This window comes from Manihot esculenta, chromosome 8 (genome assembly GCF_001659605.2).
Source record: "Manihot esculenta cultivar AM560-2 chromosome 8, M.esculenta_v8, whole genome shotgun sequence".
In the NCBI taxonomy this organism is placed as follows: Eukaryota; Viridiplantae; Streptophyta; class Magnoliopsida; order Malpighiales; family Euphorbiaceae; genus Manihot; species Manihot esculenta.
The window spans coordinates 37873198-37894170 of NC_035168.2; the positions used below are offsets into that span (position 1 = coordinate 37873198).

The following is a 20973-nucleotide window of genomic DNA, read 5'->3' on the forward strand; positions in this document are numbered from 1 at the left end:
CAAAGTTCGATATGAGAATTTTAACGTTTAGAGGTCAATTTTGCATTTTAATTATTTTTTTAGATATTTTTATAATTTCGCATATTAGAATTTTTTACTATTATAAGAATTTAATTTTTGAATATTTGAAAATTTTCAATAAAATTTTTCGATTTCTAATTTATCTTTTTCTTTTATATCGTCTTAACCAAATGATATTAGTTAAAACTATTTACAGAGTATAATCAGTACTTAATCACTAATCTTAAAAGTGCTATAATTAGAAAAATAAATAGAAAAAGCTAAGTTGCTCTATCAATTTATGATGATGTTGATTGGGATCTATTTGTTTGATTTAAAACCACTTAATACATTGTTATTATCGCCAAATGAAAATGAAAATGAAAGTTCTCCTCTTGCCATCTTTGATTTTGTGCTTCATTTTTGTGGAAAAACAGATTTAGACAATCACTATCATCATCACTTTGCCTTCTATATTTGTACATCTTTCCATTATGCAAAAGCTTTCAACTTTCCATTTCTGATAAACTCAGGATCACCCATCAATTTTCTTTTCTTAATACCCTTTTCACAAGAAAAGTCGAATTTTTAAAGAGAAATTCAACTTATTTCTCTATTTTCTTTCATCGATTATACTGTGTTACTGCACTGTATATAATGAAAAATAATTTGTCTTTTGTTTCTAATATCTTAATTCTAGTAGAAAAACTTTGACTATTTCCCATGATTGATCTTGTATTCATGTACATTACATCTAATAATAGATCAAGAGTATAGATAATAATTATTTTCAATAAGATATACTGTAGTATTCATGTCGATTTTTTTGTTATAATAATACTTTTTCTATATGATTTTCTAGGTCAGAAAATTATTATTAATTTCTATGGGCAAATTTCCATTAATTTTGAGAAATGCATTAAAATATCTCTTATATTTTAAAAAATTTAGTAGTTAGTACTCCCTCCATTCCGTTAATTGCTTTACCATTCATTTTCTTTAATTTGAAAAAACTCATTAGTTAATTTTTTATATTTATAGAAAGTTTACTAATTAATTCATTCATATCGATAGTATTTTAAATTTTTTTGCAGTATGTAACAGTTAAAATTAATGAATAAATCAATTAGTAGACTTTTAAAAATATAATGGATGTTTTAATGAATTTTTCAAAACAAAAAGATCAATTAATAAATTTTTTCAAAATATAAGGACTAAATAGTAAATTTTTCTTTATTTAATCTATTAAATTCAGATTTAAACTTGGTCATCTCATAATTCAAAAACTCCAATGTAACAATGAGTTTTAACTCACAATTTGTAAAGTAAATGGTGTCGTAAAAGCATTAATTCACAGTTATAAGTTTAATTTTTCAAGCCAAAAATGATAGCAATACAAACTAGAATATCAGCAAAACGCGGAGGAGAAAGTGCTGGACCCTGGAACTTAGATTTAATGGCAGCCATTGTCTATCATCTCTGGTGGTAGCACAGGCCATTAATGCATTGTTAATAGCCTCAGCACTACACCTTTATATATAGCCTTCATTACTTGCTCATTGACTTAACATCCCAACGCTGCTCTAATGGACATGTCTTCATCATCTTCGAGCTTCACCTGCTGGATAATGCCAGGCCTTCTGGTCTTAGCTATGGCAAGTTTTGCTCCTCAGGCTGAGGCTAGGGCTTTCTTTGTTTTTGGTGACTCTCTCGTTGATAATGGCAATAATAACTATCTTGCAACCACTGCCCGTGCCGATGCTCCTCCTTATGGCATTGACTATCCGACTCATCGAGCCACCGGCCGTTTCTCTAATGGCCTTAACATCCCTGACCTTATCAGTACGGTTTCAGTTCTGTGTTTAATATATAGTATCATGTATGCATATAGATATTCTTTTGTGCACTAGTTTTCAATATTTGTTGTTTGTTGTAAGGTGAGGCAATTGGCTCGGAGCCCACGTTGCCATACTTAAGCCCAGCACTTACAGGAGAAAGATTGCTTGTGGGTGCCAATTTTGCTTCTGCTGGAATTGGGATTCTGAATGACACTGGAATTCAATTTGTGAGTTGATTAATTCTTGAGCTTTCAATTTCTTGCTATTGAGTAATTGTTTATAAGGAAACGTAATTGGGGAAATTGTAAATTTTGCAGCTAAACATCATTAGAATTTACAAGCAATTGGAATACTTCCAACAGTACCAGCAAAGGGTTAGTGCCCTTATTGGAGCTGAGCAAACAGAGAGATTAGTGAACGAAGGACTTGTACTTATGACACTTGGAGGAAATGACTTTGTAAACAACTACTACTTGGTCCCCTACTCTGCTAGATCTCGCCAATTCACCCTCCCAGATTATGTGGTCTATCTCATCTCCGAGTACCGAAAAATTCTAATTGTAAGCTCTGCTCACTCTTTGTTATTTTTTATTTTAATTTTTTTTAAAGGAGAAAAAGCATCATTAACGTTACATTAAATAGGGATGAACATTTAATTAATTCAATTTAAAATTTTAATGATAGACAATAAAAAAAAAAACCGAGTAAATAAATTGACCTAACAAATTATATTAACTGAATTAACTATATAAATAAATCCATTTAAAAATATATGAAAATTCCAAGCTTTGATATTCTCCCTGCCTTGTATTGTTTTTCTCTTTGTATCTTAGAATAGTATGTTTTAAATTACAGAGGGTATACGAGCTGGGCGCACGTAGAGTTTTGGTGACCGGCACCGGACCTTTAGGCTGTGTTCCGGCGGAAATAGCAATGAGGGGAAGAAACGGAGAATGCTCCGAGGAATTGCAGAGAGCAGCTGGCTTGTTTAACCCACAGCTTGTGCAATTGATAAATGAACTGAATGCTGAAATTGGATCCGACATTTTTGTAGCTGCAAATGCATATGAAATGAACATGGATTTTGTTAACAACCCTCAAACCTATGGTAAGTTAATTATCTCAATTTCTTTTTTTATTTTTGAAAAAGAGGCATGATTTATTTGCATATGATCATGAGATAAATTTACCTTTACTATTAGAACATGCATGGCCTGTGGAAATTATCAAATATAATGAACAGTAGATGCAGATGACCAGTGGGCAAAAGGACTTATTCACTGGAGAGAAATCTATGGGACCATTGAAAAATAAATGCATTATGTTGTGATAGGTCTCTCAGCTTTTTATTAAATGCTGAAATTAATATGGAAAAAATTAAATTAATTTAATTTAATTAGTTTTTCGATTTGATACCCTAATTATATATTAATTAAAAAGTGCATAATTGTGATTATTTTTGGCAGGATTTGTAACATCCAAGGTTGCATGCTGTGGGCAAGGACCTTATAATGGGATTGGATTATGCACAGTAGTATCAAACCTGTGCCCTAATAGAGACATCTATGCATTTTGGGATCCATTTCATCCATCTGAAAGGGCTAATAGAATCATTGTTCAACAAATTGTGACTGGCTCCACCAAGTATATGCACCCAATGAATCTCAGCACCATCATGCTTTTGGATTCTAGGACCTAATTTATTTATTAGCAATTAATTTTTTTTCTATATAATTATGTCATGAACAATCTTAATTTTCTTTATTAGGTTGGTACTTTTTCTTCTAAGTGTCATTAAATTATTTTGGGTGATTATCTGTATGAAATTTATATATTGGCTGATTGGAAATTTCAATATATATGTTGTTGGATAGAAAATGCAGTTTAATTTTGGTACAAAATATTTAATCATTAAAATATTTATAGCACTCTTAAATTTAGTCTGATGATAAGTGTATCTAAATAAATAGGAGGGATCTCAAAAACAAGACATCCATAATAATCGTTAGTTCATGCACATTCCCATCTTTTATAAAATGACATCCATAATAATCGTTAGTTCATGCACATTCCCATCTTTTATAAAATCATATCCCTAAATTTATAATTAAATTTTGCATTTTTTTTGCCTATTTTTATGTTCAGAATGAAATAATTAAATTATTTTAATTAAAAGATTGAGGCCTGGGCTTTTTTCTTTTTCTAAAGCTGGGTTCTCTAGAATCATGGCTTGTAATTTTGGGCTAACCAAGCCTTTTGTATGCACTAAGGCCTGAGGCAATTAATGCAAGCTCTTTCGTTTTATTTGCAGAAAAAAAATTTTATATAAGCAATATATTTTAGAAAATATTTTATGTATATATTAATAAGATTTTCAAAATAAATAATATATTTTGTAACTAAAAAAATATTTTTTTAATTAAGAAAATATTTATCATTATCCAATTTTGATGAATATTTTAAATATAAAGATGTGAAAATATTTTTTTTAAAGAACCTAGGGTCTCATACCTTAATTTTATTGTCCATACAAAAAAAAATTAACAATATTTTTTTATCATGCATAAGTGTTATATTTACAAGACTCATGGGGTAAGAGTAACAAGTTTCAATGATAAAATAACTCCAACTCAACTCAAAAAATAAGTCAACCCGAGATCAAACCAACTAAAAGAGTGAATCACTCAAAACCAACGAATCAAACCTCTTCCCTTCAAAGCAGAAGACACTGCACGGCCTCAATAAAACGACTGTCGTACTGCCTCTTGAAAATAACCATGTAAGCCACCAATTGAAAAGAGTGAAACCACATATGTAAGGTAGCAGCTCTAGATTCCCCAAGGTAATGCGGAGGAATATCGGTGATGATTCAGTCAATTCAGTCCGAAATTAAACTGAATTAATAACTTAACAATTAAAATTTTATTATTTATAAAAATTGTATTAAATTAATTTTGATAAAAAATTAAATCTTAAATTTTTAATAATTTTTTAATTTTTTACACATTATTTTTAATATTTTAAAATTTAATTAAAATATTTTATTTTTAATTATAATATAATATTTTTATATTATTAAAAATAATATACGGTTCGAATTTTTTTATTTTTTCTAATCAAAATTGAATTGAATTAGAATAACTGAAATTTTTTAAATTAAAAATTAAATTGAATTAAAATGAATAAAAATTTAAATTTAAATTTTAAATTAATTTAATTTATTTGATTTTTTCAATTAAATCGAATACAACTCTATCTCAAAAATATTTTATTTTATTTTAATAAATAAATATTTTTCTTTGTACCTTTCTCCTTTGAGAAAAGAGGAAGTATCTATACAGCTTCACATGTCACATTTTGCACATTTAATAAAAAGATATTGACATTTGAACCACTTGAGAGTCATTTTCATGACATGGAGGAGCTGATGTTGATTCTCTTCTCACCACAACTACAAACAAATCTCATTTCATTTCCTTTCATTTTAATTTTAAGGAAATTAAATTAATATTGCAAGGTTGCATAGGCTTTTTTCCCCTCTTTTTTAAAGCAAGATTCATGTGAATGCACTGCTTAGGAAAAATTATCATATGAAAAAAAATTTTAATTAATTTTTTAATTTTTAAAAATATATTAATTAATTTTTCAAGTATTTTACTATACACCGTCCTTTTGATTTTAAAAATTCATTAATTGGTTATTTAGATTTTTAGAAAGTTTATTAATTGATTTTTTTTATATTAAAAGATATTTTAAATTTATTTTGTAATATTTAATGGTTAAATTTAATGGAGATATTAATTTTTTAAAACGCCAGATATATTTTAATATAGTTTTTAAAATTGAAAAATTAACTAATAAATTTTTTTATATTATAAAAATTAAATATTAATTTTTCCTTTTTAAAAATACGGAGGAAAAAAAAATACACCTTTTGGTGAAGTGTAGTATTGAGTGATTTAATAAAAACTTGATAATATTATAAACAAAAAAGAAATTACAGGTTGATATTAATAGGGCTAGTCCACAAAATTTTAATTTAATTGTATTATTATACTTGAAAATTATAATTATTTAAAATTTAGTGTAATAATGCACATAAATTCATAAGCTATTTAAATTTAAAATTTATTAGATATATTAATAAACTAAATATTTTTAACTAATATAATTAAGAATGTTAAAACTATTTAAAAAATTGAGTAAAGCCAGCATCCCACTGCTCCATTAATTAAAAGACCAATCTAAAAGAAGAGGATCTAGAAAGCTACAACAATCCAATTTATTAGAGCTTCAATTTCTAAGTAGGACAGTGAATTTCATGCATTTTGGCATAGGAAAATTTATGGGCCTGAAAATAAAGTTAGAAAAAATAAATTAAATAATTGATTGAATGAAACATAATATCTTAAAAAGCGAATTAGTCATCATTGGTCAGTAATAGAATTTACATTTGATAACGAAAGATAGCTCAAAAAGCGAGAATTATTTAAGCATCTAACTCATCATTAGTCAGTAATAGAATTTACGTTTGATAATGAAAGATTGCTCAAAAAGCGACAATTTAATTATAAAGAGTTGAGATTTTTAATTTTATAACCATTTTCAAGCTCGGATTTTACCCAATGAAATGAGAAATTTATGAAATAATCACAATATCAAATAAATCATAAAAAATTGAAATTATTGATAAAATGTATAAATATGAAACATTTTTGTAAAATAAATATCGACGAGACTCATCAAATTATCATTGTATATATAATATTTTATTATAAAAAATTAAATATATAATTTAGTGTTTTGATATTTACCCACCGTAAATCGGTATTTTAACATTTTCACTATTAAAATTTAACATATAATGTTTATAAAAATATAACTATTTAATTCTATACATGTGTTTTTTATATCTACATGTCTTATATATATCTCTGTCAAACTCAAATGGAATTATCTTTTTTAACTCATCGAAATTTCTATCTCTAACAAATCGTAATCTATTCAAACATAATACTTGATTCTATTACTCTCATTTACCGACTACAATTACTACCTCTTGAACTAATCTCAGTTTATCAATTTTTTCACATAATCAAACCATTTGTCCATGTTTGACAATCCTGTCACCCCATATGAGTGTTATCCTTTAACTAATATGTGTGTGAGTTCTGATTTTTCCATAGAAAGTATTTGTGGGCCTAGTTGCTTCAGTAACAGTAATCCTGCTCCTACTACCTATATATAATATCCATGCCGCAAGAGCCAGTGCAGATTACGCATTAGCTTCTCTTACAGATTTCCTTCACATCCATTTCCATGGCTACTTCAATCATCATTAGCTCCTCGCTAATGGTCTTAGCTCTACTCATGGCATTGGCTACTGTTGCTCCTCAGGCTGAAGCCAGGGCATTTTTTGTGTTTGGAGATTCACTAGTTGACAATGGTAACAATAATTACTTAGCCACCTCGGCACGAGCAGACTCGCCGCCTTATGGTATTGATTTTCCGACACATCGACCCACCGGCCGCTTCTCCAATGGCCTTAATATCCCTGACTTCATCAGTTAAGTTCATTTCAGCTATACTAATGTGCATGTTCTTTTTTTTTTCCTTGAAATATTTTCACTGCATTGTTAAATTGACACAAAGTCTACAATCAATAGGTAGAGAAATTGGGTCAGAGTTCCTGTTGCCGTACTTGAGTTCACAGCTCACCGGAAATAAGCTACTTGTTGGTGCCAATTTTGCTTCTGCTGGAATTGGAATCCTCAATGACACTGGAGTTCAGTTTGTAAGTATCACTTCCCCATCTGTTTGCGAATTTTACTGAAAGGCAAACTTTAGCATTGTATAAGATTTTTCAAGAAATCAAAGAAATGTGTGATGCTTTTACCCCATTTCCTTTATTTCTTCTATAAACAAAGAAATGATTAAATGTTATAATTTAATGACATTTTCAGGCAAACATAATTAGAATGTTTCAACAATTTGAGTTCTTCAAGGAATATCAAAGGCGTGTGACTGCTCTAATTGGAGCTCAGCGAACAAAGCAACTTGTTAATGGAGCACTTGTCCTCATCACTGTGGGTGGCAATGATTTTGTTAATAACTACTACTTGGTGCCTTACTCTGTAAGGTCTCGCCAATATAATCTGCCAGATTATGTCAAATTTCTTATCTCTGAGTACAAAAAGCTTCTCATGGTAATTTATTCTCAAACGCATACTTGCTAATGATCTGTTTTAATTTCCCAAGTAACTCGATCTGAAATTATTACGCAGAAACTATATGATTTAGGAGCCCGAAGGGTTCTTGTGACAGGGACAGGTCCACTGGGTTGTGTCCCAGCAGAGTTGGCATTGAGAAGCAGAAACGGGCAGTGCTCAGATGAGCTGCAACGAGCTGCGTCCTTGTTCAATCCTCAACTCACTCAAATGCTTGGACAACTCAATAGCCAATATGGTTCTCACATCTTCATTGCTGCTAATACTGGCAGAATGACTGCTGATTTTGTTACCAATCCTGGAGCTTTTGGTAAGCTAATTCACATATATGACCATTAAATACTGAATTTAGACAAAAATTTTCCTTCAAATTAGGGAATATCTTCCTAAGAATTTTCAAAACTATCCAATATAAAGGCATTAATGGAAGGTTATTTTACTGTTGATGCAATAACTGATATAGGTGAAGCCACCCATTATTATATGTCAATTTCATCCCAGTTGTCTGTGCTGGATTATCACATTCATGGGTTTGAATCAGCCTTTAAAACCAATTTACAGACTACCTACTTCACATCTCATTTAGTTTTCTCTTACAACATAGTCAAGTGAAATAATTGGCAATAGGGAGCTGTCTGATCTAAAATTTGGTTAATGCAGGATTTGTTACATCAAAGATAGCTTGCTGTGGGCAAGGACCTTATAATGGTTTAGGATTATGCACACCAGCTTCAAATTTATGCTCTAACAGAAATTTATATGCATTTTGGGATCCATTCCATCCATCAGAAAAGGCCAACAGATACATTGTTCAACAGATTCTTAAAGGCACAACTGAGTACATGAACCCCATGAATCTCAGCACCATTTTGGCCTTGGATTCCAGGACTTAGTTAATTAGTCACCTTCTCTTTCAGAACTCTAAGTTTGATCTCGTATGAAATTAAGTTTAATAAATGTTGCATCAAATATTCATAATTAGATTTGTGTAGTCACTATTATGTTTTAAGTAATAATGCATATATCTTCATATAAATGTTTAATATTATGGTTGTAGACAAAAAATTTTCCTAAATCAATTATGCGGCAGTAGTGTTTCGTTATTAATGACAACATCAAACGACATAACGTTTTGCCTTGAACTAACAGTATTCTGGCGGGCTGGACATTAGTGTTATAAATATGTCAGGTCCACACTCATTGAGATGGCAGCCAAAAATCAATTTGTTCAGTCCATTCAAACAGTGAAAATCTTGATCTCGCCCAACATAAATATAAAATTAATTTATTAGAAAAAAAAATCTAAATGTTTATCTTTTCACATTTATATCTTAATCTCTAAATTTTTGAAAAATAAAATTAATTTTTTTATGTTTACCTAAATTTTAGCCATTTAACTTAATCAATTTTAATTAAAAAATTTATAATATAAATATCATGTAATATTATTTCTTAAAATATTTATTGAATAAAAAAATTTAAACGTTAACATTAATTTATATTCATATCTAAAATTTTAAATAATAAAACTAATTTTTTTTTCAGTCTGTTATAATTATAACTGAAGTACTAAATTGAATATAAAAAAATTAATGGCAAATTATAACATAGTTCCTAAAGTTTTATATTAATAAACATATAGTCTTTTAATTTAAATTTTATATTAAAAATATATTTATTTTATATTTATTCTACGTAATATTAAATAAATATTTATTATAAATAAATTTTTTACTATATAAAATATCATATATAAATAAATGTAAAAGAAATTTGCTTTTAATATATAAGATTTTAAAGTTAACACGTGAATTGCTTCTATCCAGTTATAAATAAGCAATATGTGATTTTATTCACAGGTCATGTCGCTCATGTTCTAACAATATTGGCTCATTCTGAATCAGGTCAAGGAGTTTAGGTTCATGTCCCTCCTCTTCATATATAGTTTCTTTAATTGTTTTGAGTTAATAATATTTCTCTACTTGTCAAAAAAAAAAAAATTAATACATAAATATAAAATGTGATAAATGTTTGAATTTTTTTTTAATAAATCTATAAAATTTATAATAACTTTATTGTAGTTTATTAACACTATTTACATGTAGATCCAATTTGAAGCTAAAATCAACCATAATCCAATTTGAAGCTAAAATCACATTGATTGAATTTTAATTGCCATCTACATATAATATTTACGTATACTGAAAGAGAATTTGAGGTTGCCTTATCCATCTCACTACGGATAACATTTTTTTTCAGACCTTTTCAGTAAAAGTTGATTATTAATATTTCAAAAATATTAAATATTTCTCCATAGTGAAATCCTGGAGCATTTTTGGCTTAATAAATTGGTAAAAAAAATTGATTTACTACTAGAAATTATGGACACAAATTAAGTTTAATTCGAAATGATGCTTAAAAACGAAAAAACTAAGCTTCACATGAATTAGCACTGAAACGTACGAAAATATTTAAGTATTAGCAGTAGCATGGATTAATTCAAGACTGCTGCAAGTAGTTGCAGCACTTCACAACCACCTATCATGGCTTGCATTTTGTGTTTCAAGCTCCTTTTATTTAATGAAGTTGAAGCTCCAAGCCTTTTATATAAACCCATCTCAATTCATTAATATTCCAATAGGAAAGACTTGTAGCTTGCTGAATTTAATATATTAAATTCTTGGAACTATGCCAATGGCTGCTAATTCCATTACCCAGATGGTGATTTTTCTTTCAGCAGCAGCTGCAAGTGTTTTTCTGCAAGCTGAGGCTCGAGCCTTCTTCGTTTTTGGTGATTCACTTGTTGATAGTGGCAACAATAATTATCTCGCAACGACTGCTCGTGCAGATTCTCCTCCTTATGGAATTGATTACCCAAATCATCGTCCCACAGGCCGTTTCTCTAATGGCCTTAACATTCCAGACATTATCAGTTGAGTTTTGCAGTGTTAGCTTGTTAATGGGTTCACGTTATTTCATATTCAGCAGTTTTATTATGTGGATTTTATGCATTCTCAGGTGAACGGATTGGAGCAGAACCTGTATTGCCATGCCTGAGTCCAGAACTAACTGGACAAAGGTTGCTTAATGGTGCCAATTTTGCTTCTGCTGGGATTGGAATCCTCAACGACACTGGAGTTCAATTTGTAAGCCAATCAATGGCCTAAGGGATTCTCTTAATCAAAGTTGTCTTAGACGATGGCCTAAGAGTGTTAAATTTTGCAGCTGAATGTTATCAGAATGTACAGACAACTTGAGCTCTTTCAACAATACAAGCAACTGGTTCGTGCTCTTATTGGAGGTGATCGGACTAAGCGACTTGTAAATGAAGCATTAATCCTGATCACCGTCGGAGGCAATGACTTTGTAAACAACTATTACTTGGTTCCCAATTCTGCTAGGTCTAGCCAATTTGCTTTGCCAGATTATGTCAAGTATCTCATTTCAGAGTACAGAAAATTGTTAATGGTAATTTCTTCCCTTTTTCATCTTTTCATTAAAGCAGCCACCTCCATTAATTGGGCAGTGACTATTCATTGCTGTCTCTGTTAATGATTATACTGCAGAAGCTGTATAAATTGGGAGCAAGAAGAGTTCTGGTGACAGGTACTGGACCACTGGGCTGTGTTCCAGCAGAATTAGCCATGCGGAGCACAAATGGTGGTTGCTCTGCCGAACTTCAGCGAGCTGCTTCATTGTACAACCCTCAACTCGTTAAGATGCTGACGGGACTCAACAAAAGAATTGGAAAAAATGTGTTCATTGGTGCAAATACACATAGAATGCACATGAATTTCATTAGTAATCCCCACGCACATGGTATATATACAGACTTCAATATGTGCTAAATCACATAATAAAGAGAATGGTACTTTAAGACTAGTCCCTTTTTTATGCTTGCAGGATTCACTACATCAAAGGTTGCCTGTTGTGGACAAGGTCCGTACAATGGTCTTGGACTATGCACAGCAGCATCAAACTTGTGTGGAAACCGAAATCTGTATGCATTCTGGGATGCATTCCATCCATCTGAGAAGGCAAATAGGCTGATTGTTGAAGAGATGTTCTCTGGCTCTACAAATTACATGGTCCCTATGAATCTTAGCACAGTTATGGCGTTGGATGCCAGGACTTGATTCCATTCTCTTCATTAACTACTTGGTTTTAGTATCAATAATGTGCAACGTTCATTGTCATCAGCACATGATAGGAATAGTAATTGACTGTAATTCCCTTTTGATTGTTTCTGTTTCCTAATTGGAAAGAACCAGCAATTCATGTTGTTGGCTTTCAAGTTTTGTGTATTTTCATAAAACCATCTAGCCTTTTCTCCAACCCAAAACCCAATATGACTGGCTTGAATTATTCATGTCTCTATTTTTATTATTATGCATGTTGCTCTGGCAAGTCCAAGTGTTTTTTGCTCCTGTTATGAGAGGAAGCATCTTTGAGTGCTTCTCTTCCCTTCAGCAATGGGGCAGGGAGCGGTGGAAGTAATTCTTGAACCTGTGCAGTTCCTTCCAACTGCAACAAATTTATGCTGGTCACGGCATCGTAATAAATTGAATCAATCTGAGAAATCCAAAGGGGACACAGAAGTTCCATAGTGTTGTTTGAGTTCTAAAATCATTTTATAGAATGTATTATCCAAGTAATTTTTCTCAATCAATTTATTCATGAAATTTAGGGCTGATAAAAAAAAATGAATTGGGATTTTGTATCTTTTTATGAATTCATTTATGAAGTATTCTGCATTGAAAACTTTGGTTTAGAATTCTCATTATCGCATTAAGGCCTTCTTCGGCATACTAGCTGTTTTAATATCAGTTAATTATTTCAGTAGTGTTCGGTTGTTAGTGGTTAGATATTAGTTATTAATAATTAACTGTTTAATTATAAAATTAAATTTTTTAATTTTTCTATTAAATAAATTTTTATATACCTTTAATATTATTTAGTTCATTTAATTTTAAAATTTTAACTCTAATATGTAAATTTTTTTAAAATAATTATTCATTCATTCATTGCATAATTTAATTTTATATATTATTTTTATTATTAAGAAATAATTATCTCACTTAATTAGTTTCTAATTTATTTATATAATTAAAGTTATTTGTTAAACTAATATTTTATGATTAATTTTTTATTAATTAATGAGCTTCATGGACTATTTAAATTTAAAAAATAATTTAATTTTAAAAATATAAATTTAATGGTAATAGGTTAGATAATTTAAATTTAAAAATATTTAAATATAAATTAAGTATTATTTTTTATAGATAATAGATTAGATTATTTAAATATCAAAAATGAAATGAAAATATTATTTTTATAATTTATGGGTTAGATAATTTAATTTAAAAAATAAAATGTATAGTAAACATTATATTAAATTATTATGTTACTTTAACCATATTATTTTTTATGGGTTTGTATATCATATTTATAGTAAAAAGATTTTTTTTCCACAATAAATACTATTAAAAATCAATTTCATAAAATGAAAAATAAACTATTAATTGATTTATCATTGACTTATATTAAAAGAAGATATATTTATAAATATTAAAAATAGAGTTGTTATTAATATATTTTAATTAATAAAAAATTAAATAAATTATAATATTTTATTTTTTATAATTTTTTTTTCCAAATTCCAGAGATAATATAATATAATTGAACATGATTAGATGTAATGTGATTGTTAAGCATTGACAAGAACATGTATGAGCATGAATTTTTTAATATAAAATTTATAATTATTATCCTTTTATTTAGGAAGGTGCTTCAATTACAAGCTGTATAGCTCTTATCCTATGATTAATTAAAAAAAATTCAGAGAATAATTTCTAGGTTAATGATTAATTTATAGTTTGCATTAATCCAACTACCTTCTGAATTTGTAAGAGCCAAGCAATGATTTTTGGTTACCCTGTTAACACCTCGTTTTAATTCCAAAGTCTGCTAAATCTGAGGGCTACAGTCTAACCCTAAAAGTGGAATAACCTGCATGAGGAATCTCTAATAACAGCCCAACAATTGGGAAATGGGAAGTTAAAAGGAGGATTGGACATGATAGATCCCACTAAAAACAGGGATTCAAAGGCAAATCCACTTCAAATTTCGTGTCGTTTATGAAGAATTGGCCCACAGTTGCAAACTTGGTGGTTCACCCAACTCATGGATTTGGCCGTAGGCGCATACACCACCCCCCACTCACTAACCCCATCACCTTTCTTAATTAATTAATTATTTTTTTACTTTCAAAAGATTCATCATAAATAATTCAAACATTTTCTTCTAATTAATATTTTTTAATAATTTATTCAAGGAATTATTATAAGAATGTTTAGTTATATTACCCTATCCTTAATTGTCTTTATAAATCTCTCTGGTGCAACCTTTATCCTTATTTGAAAAAAAAATTAATAATTTCTTAAAATTTTATATTATGCATTTTCCATGGCCACTTTGAGAATATCAAATTCCAAAAGGACACCTAGTGGTTGTACCTCTTTTACTATTAAACCCACTTTCATTGGACTCAAGCAAGGATTCTATTGTATTCAACTATTGCAGAATTACTTAACAAAAATTTAGAGATTCGCCCTTGTTTGGATGGAGGGAAATGAAACGAAGAATTTTTTTTTTTCTATTGATTATCTTGTTTGAATAATAAATTAAAAGAGAAAAAAGATAAATTAATTATGAGAAATTTAAAAATAAAATAGTTTAAACTTTTTTTTATTAATACATTTCAGAAGTGAAATCTTTTTTTCCTCCCTTTTGACCTTAATCCAAACAAGACCTAACTAAGATGATGAGTGAGTTAAGTCGTCAGCCATGACTAATCACATGAAATTCTAAAAATAAAAAATAAAATAAAGGCATCAAGTGCATTACACATGTAAGCAACACAAAGCTTAAATAATAATAATAATAATAATAATAATTAATTATTATTATTATTATTATTATTATTATTGCTGCTGGTAAAAAGCGCATGTAAGTAATCCAATAGTTTGTCTTTTTAATTAAATATTTATTTTAAATATTTATCATGCAATATCCAATTTATTTTAAAATTAAAAGAATTGAATTTAAAAAAAAATGATAAAAAAATCAATTAAATCAAAATTTAAAAAAAATTTTAATTTTAAACAGAGTGTATACAAATGAAAACTTGAACCCAAACTTAAACCCCAACTTAGATATTACAAGGATTAATATATCTTTAATTACAAGAATAACTCCAGAAGAAAGGAGAAAGATTTAAGCATTCATATTTACAAATTTACAATGATAATAAATCCTTTTTGAGAAAAAACAAAATTGAATATCTCAAGTCAGGGATATGAGTTTCTGTTGCTTATTGAGCTTTATTTTGGAAGAATGAAATAGAAAGCATACGGGTCTTACTTTCTGAAGCACTAAAATAATGCTGAAATGGAGGAAGATAGGAGAATATTTTCATGCTTTGTCGGCCATCTCTCTCTCTTTCGTTCTTTCTATATCTCTCATCAAAAGTTTGTGTATGATAATGAAAAATGTAATAATATATTATGTATGATCTTTCTCTCACATATCCTTCCAATTCAAACCCAGTAGGATTTTCCTAATCATTGTGTAGAGGACAAAATGAACACCGGCTTTCTGTTAATTCTTTGAGATAATAAAAACAGGTTGACAATTGTCACGATCCATTGCTCTTGGGATTTATAGCTCAACACCCATTAAAGAAAACCACTTCATGTATTCAAAGCTGGAGTTTTTCCTACTAAAATATTCCCAGTTCTTCAATTTTCTCCTCCCAGTTCCTTTGGTTTTATTGGGTTGCGTTTCTTTCTTCTGATTCGTCATTTATCCAAGAGGTATGTAGAGTCGTTTCTTGCTTTTCCTTGTCCTTGATTTTGTTATAGGGATTGTCGCGTGTGCTTTAACTTTAGAAACTTGTATGATTTCTATTTGTATATCTCAGCTCACAGAGACCAATAGAACTAGCTAGATTTTGTTATAGAAGAAGATCATTATCTGGGTAGTTCTTGTTTTGGTATTCTGTTTCATGTCCAGTCATGAATTGTCTATTCTTCATGTGAATGCCCCAATCCCATCTTGAGTATATATGTTTTCCACTTCTGTTTGGTAGGTATGGAGAAAATATCATTTGGGTCTATCACTGTTTTTGCTCTTGTTGTTTTCCTTATGGTACGTCAATCTTCTGGGCTTAATGCTGAGGGTCAATTGCTCTTAGATATAAAGAGCAAACTCGTTGACCATTATAATCATCTGAGTAATTGGAATCCCAGTGGTTCAAACCCTTGTGGGTGGAATGGTGTGAACTGCACTTTCACTGATTACAATTCTGTGGTTTCGTCTCTTGATTTGAGCTACATGAATCTTTCTGGTTCTTTGTCACCAAGTATAGGGGGGTTGTCTCGTTTGGTTTATCTTGATCTTTCTTTTAATGGGTTGTCTCTAAATATCCCTAGTGAGATTGGGAATTGTTCTAATTTGAAGGTTCTTCGTCTAAACAATAACCAATTTGAAGGCCAGATTCCTGTAGAGGTAGTTAAGCTTTCTTCTCTGTCAATTTTCAATATCTCCAACAACAGAATATCTGGCCCCTTTCCGGAGAAGATCGGTGATCTTGTGTCCTTGACACAGTTGATTGCCTATAGCAATAACATCACTGGATCATTGCCAGCTTCTTTTGGCAACCTTAAAAATCTAACTACTTTCAGAGCAGGGCAGAATTTGATATCAGGAAGCTTACCTCCAGATATAGGAAGATGCGAGCAATTGCAGATTCTTGGTCTTGCACAAAATCAATTAACTGGGGAAATACCAAAAGAGATTGGAATGCTCAATTATTTGTCGGATATAGTCCTTTGGGGTAATCAGCTTTCAGGGTCTATTCCAAAGGAGCTAAGCAATTGTACAAATTTGTTGACTATTGCTCTCTATGACAACAACCTTGTAGGGCCTATACCCAAGGAGCTTGGTGACCTAGAGTTTCTGGAAAATTTATATCTCTACAGAAATCATTTGAATGGAACGATCCCGAGGGAGATTGGAAATCTGTCTTATGCTGTGCAGATTGATTTCTCTGAGAACATGTTGACTGGAGAGATACCAGTAGAGTTGGCTAAGATAACTGGATTGCATTTGCTTTATCTTTTTGAGAATGGGCTTACTGGTGTCATTCCAAATGAGCTCACTACTTTGGTAAACTTAACAAGGCTTGACCTCTCCATTAATAATCTCACTGGCACTATTCCTGTTGGGTTCCAGTATTTGAAACAGTTGATCATGTTGCAGCTCTTCGACAACTCATTCGTTGGGAGTATTCCTCAAGGACTTGGAGTCTATGGAAAACTCTGGGTAGTTGATTTATCAAACAACTACCTGAAAGGAAGAATTCCACGTCATCTTTGCAGAAATGGTAATCTTTTTCTGTTGAACCTTGGGTCAAATAACCTCACAGGTTATATCCCAACTGGTATCGTTAAGTGCAAGACATTGGCACAGCTTTATCTTGCAGGAAATGAACTTACAGGGGGCTTTCCAACCGATTTGTGCAAGTTGGAGAATCTCTCTAGTATTGAATTGGGCCAAAACCAGTTCAATGGTCCAATTCCTCCAGAAATTGGTAATTGCCATGTTCTGCAAAGGCTGCATCTCTCAGATAACTACTTCATTGGTGAATTGCCAAGGGAGATTGGCAAACTTTCTCAATTGGTGACCTTCAACATCTCATCTAATCTTCTTGGTGGAACAATACCACCAGAGATCTTCAGCTGCAAGATGCTTCAACGAATTGATCTCAGCCGGAACAATTTTGTAGGTGCTTTACCAAGAGAGATAGGAGGCCTTTCTCAACTGGAGCTTCTCAAGCTTTCAGACAATCAAATTTCTGGTGTTGTACCTCCAGAGGTTGGAAATCTGAGTCACTTAACTGAGTTACAAATGGGAGGCAACTTGTTTTCTGGTGCGATCCCAGCTGAGTTGGGTGGCCTTTCAAGCTTGCAGATTGCATTAAACCTCAGCTATAATAATCTCTCTGGGTCAATACCTGAAGAGCTAGGAAACCTCGAGTTACTGGAATTCCTGCTGCTCAACAACAACCATTTGAGTGGTGAAATTCCAGGCTCCTTAGGGAACCTTTCTAGCTTACTTGGATACAACTTTTCATACAATGACTTAACAGGGCCTTTACCCTCCTTGCCAATCTTTCTAAATACAGGCAACAGCAGCTTCCTTGGGAATGCCGGGCTTTGTGGTGGACCTCTTGGTAATTGCAGTGAATCTCCATTATCCTACCTTCCTTCGGATACAGAAGGGAAAAGTGCCCGATTCGGTAAAATCATTGCCATAGTTGCAGCTGTTGTTGGTGGTGTTTCTCTCATTTTAATTGTAGTGATTATATACTTCATGAGACGCCCAGTTGAAATAGTTGCTCCTTTGCAAGATAAATCATTCTCTTCTCCACCTTCAGATATTTACTTTTCTCCAAAGGAAGGGTTCACTTTTCAGGACTTGGTTGCAGCCACTGACAACTTCAATGACAGGTTTGTGATAGGAAGGGGAGCTTGTGGAACTGTATATAGAGCAGTCTTGCCGTGTGGTCGCACTATTGCAGTTAAGAAGTTAGCATCAAACAGGGAGGGAAGCAATATTGACAATAGCTTCCGTGCTGAAATTTCGACATTGGGAAAGATCAGGCATCGGAATATTGTGAAGTTATATGGTTTCTGCTACCACCTGGGTTCCAATCTACTTCTTTATGAATACATGGCCAATGGTAGTTTGGGAGAATTACTCCACGGATCATCCTGTAATCTTGATTGGTGGACTAGATTCAAGATTGCACTTGGAGCTGCTCAGGGCCTTGCTTATCTGCATCATGATTGCAAGCCCCGGATTTTTCATCGTGACATAAAGTCCAATAACATTCTGCTTGATGACAAGTATGAAGCTCATGTCGGGGACTTCGGACTAGCAAAGGTGATCGACATGCCCCAATCTAAATCAATGTCTGCAGTTGCTGGTTCTTATGGCTACATAGCCCCCGGTAAGCTATCTTCTGTTACAATTGTGTTCAGAAATAAATCACTGTTGATACTGCATACTTGTTCAATTCAGTCTTAAACGATTTATGTCCGCTAAAATATTATATTGATGATAAATTTTGATTGTGCTCAGAGTATGCATATACCATGAAAGTGACAGAAAAATGTGACATATATAGCTATGGAGTGGTCCTTTTGGAGTTGCTGACTGGCAGAACACCTGTGCAGCCACTAGACCAAGGTGGTGATCTGGTAAACTGGGTAAGAAATTACATTCATGTTCATACATTATCACCTGGAGTACTTGATGCTCGACTTGATCTGGACGATGAGAATACAGTCTCTCACATGATTACTGTCATGAAAATTGCACTAATTTGCACAAGTATGTCTCCTTTTGATCGACCAACAATGCGGGAAGCTGTTTTGATGCTCATCGAATCTAATAAACGAGTAGGACACTTCGAATCATCCCCGAGTTATCATGCAAATTCAAGTGAAGGACAATTTGATTCATCCCCAAGTCATCATGCTAGTTCAAGTGATGAACTTATTGTACATAATGAATAATTTTGATATATAGGCCACGAGCGATGATTTTTTAGCAGCTAATTCATCCTAGCATTAGTTAGAAAGAGAAGAACAAACTACCTTGTATATTCCCAATATAATAATGTTGCTTGCTTCCATTTTGGCTGCTAGGCCAATCAGAAGTGCTCTTAAATTTTATTTTCAAATGCTGTTCAAGAGGGATCATACTTCTATAGAATTACATAGTCTTTTGCCTTTGATAATGGACATTGTTTTCTTCATCTTCAGGTTGGAATCACATGTCCTTAAAAACTTGGGCTTTAGGTATGGAGCAATTTTAAAATTAGGAAAAAGCGTATTGGCTGTCGTAACATGCTTGTCAGGTTTAAATCCAGATAAGTGGGATAAGTGGAACTTGTGAGAGGTAAATCCAAATTAATCGGATAAGTGAGTTCAGATAAGTCTGATGAGTGGGAACTTGTGAGAATTAAATCCTAATTAATCGGATAAGTGGGTTTCAAAATCTGAATTAGTCGGATAAGTGGGTTTCAAATATGAAAGACGTGATTCCAAAATAATCGGATCAATGTGATCTGGGAGTCTCCAATTGCCCTCCTTCCATACATTCTTCACTTTTGCTTTCCTGAAATTTTCTGCATCTGCAATATTCAAATTAGGATAAGCTTCTTCCATTTACCCATGGATATAACCAAAATGAGAAGTTCCCCTTACCTAACTCATATGCATAGTATCCCTAACTTTAACCAAATTCCTCCGACCCAACTAGCATCAGTGGGTTTTGTAATACACAAAAGCTAAGCATCTTTAGCTTATTTTTTATCACCCACTTTGCCCAGAGAGTAGACTTTTCACGCACAAGCTTCCATAATTGTTTACCCACCTCAGTTCTATTCCAAGTTGTAATCTTCTTAATTCTCAAACCCCCTCATCCTTCGGTTTGCATGATTTCTCCCAGGCAAGGATAAACACACAACTCCAATTGGCTTAGGAGGGGTAATAATTTGTTTTTAGGAGTCTCTAAGTTTTTAAGAAATTCATTAATCAGTCCCACAATGTCCCTGATTTTCCATAAATACTGTATTAGTCAAAGCATCTTATTAACGGTCAATTGAGATAAAGTAAATGTCAATACCTAAAATGCCCATTATCCCTTTCATGTCGGTCCTCCCTCTCCTTGTACCTTTCTTTCCGCTTCTCCCTCTCCTTCCATCTTTCTTTCCGCGCCACTCTACCCATTTCCCATTACTCGCTCTTATTTTTCACCTGATATGTTGTTCTTTTCTT

General features: G+C 31.6%; 4 protein-coding genes across 5 annotated transcripts; all 4 read left to right on the forward strand.

The window, feature by feature from the left end:
- Window positions 1-1543: 1543 nt before the first annotated feature.
- Window positions 1544-3695, forward strand: LOC110620606 (GDSL esterase/lipase LTL1). The gene is made up of 5 exons (XM_021764407.2): window positions 1544-1842; window positions 1938-2065; window positions 2156-2398; window positions 2694-2946; window positions 3305-3695. Exons 1-5 carry the CDS (start codon window positions 1587-1589, stop codon window positions 3535-3537), a joined length of 1113 nt encoding a protein of 370 aa, XP_021620099.1. The 5' UTR covers window positions 1544-1586; the 3' UTR covers window positions 3538-3695.
- Window positions 3696-7096: 3401 nt separating this feature from the next.
- On the forward strand, window positions 7097-9110 carry LOC110620589 (GDSL esterase/lipase At5g33370). The gene is made up of 5 exons (XM_021764388.2): window positions 7097-7404; window positions 7505-7632; window positions 7802-8044; window positions 8123-8375; window positions 8726-9110. The coding sequence occupies exons 1-5, from the start codon at window positions 7158-7160 to the stop codon at window positions 8956-8958; spliced, it is 1104 nt and encodes a 367-aa protein (XP_021620080.1). The 5' UTR covers window positions 7097-7157; the 3' UTR covers window positions 8959-9110.
- Window positions 9111-10315: 1205 nt separating this feature from the next.
- LOC110621645 (GDSL esterase/lipase At5g18430) lies at window positions 10316-12669 on the forward strand. The gene is made up of 5 exons (XM_021765911.2): window positions 10316-10997; window positions 11084-11211; window positions 11291-11533; window positions 11632-11884; window positions 11969-12669. The coding sequence occupies exons 1-5, from the start codon at window positions 10754-10756 to the stop codon at window positions 12199-12201; spliced, it is 1101 nt and encodes a 366-aa protein (XP_021621603.1). The 5' UTR covers window positions 10316-10753; the 3' UTR covers window positions 12202-12669.
- A 2828-nt stretch (window positions 12670-15497) lies between these two features.
- On the forward strand, window positions 15498-19847 carry LOC110621605 (probable leucine-rich repeat receptor-like protein kinase At5g63930). Of its 2 annotated transcripts, XM_043959200.1 has the most exons (3): window positions 15498-15939; window positions 16215-19139; window positions 19271-19847. In XM_043959200.1, the coding sequence occupies exons 2-3, from the start codon at window positions 16217-16219 to the stop codon at window positions 19705-19707; spliced, it is 3360 nt and encodes a 1119-aa protein (XP_043815135.1). In that variant the 5' UTR covers window positions 15498-15939; window positions 16215-16216; the 3' UTR covers window positions 19708-19847. The 2 variants fall into 2 exon arrangements, with proteins under 2 accessions (XP_043815135.1, XP_021621564.2); XM_021765872.2 differs by having other exon boundaries at window positions 15498-19139.
- The last annotated feature ends 1126 nt before the right edge of the window (window positions 19848-20973 follow it).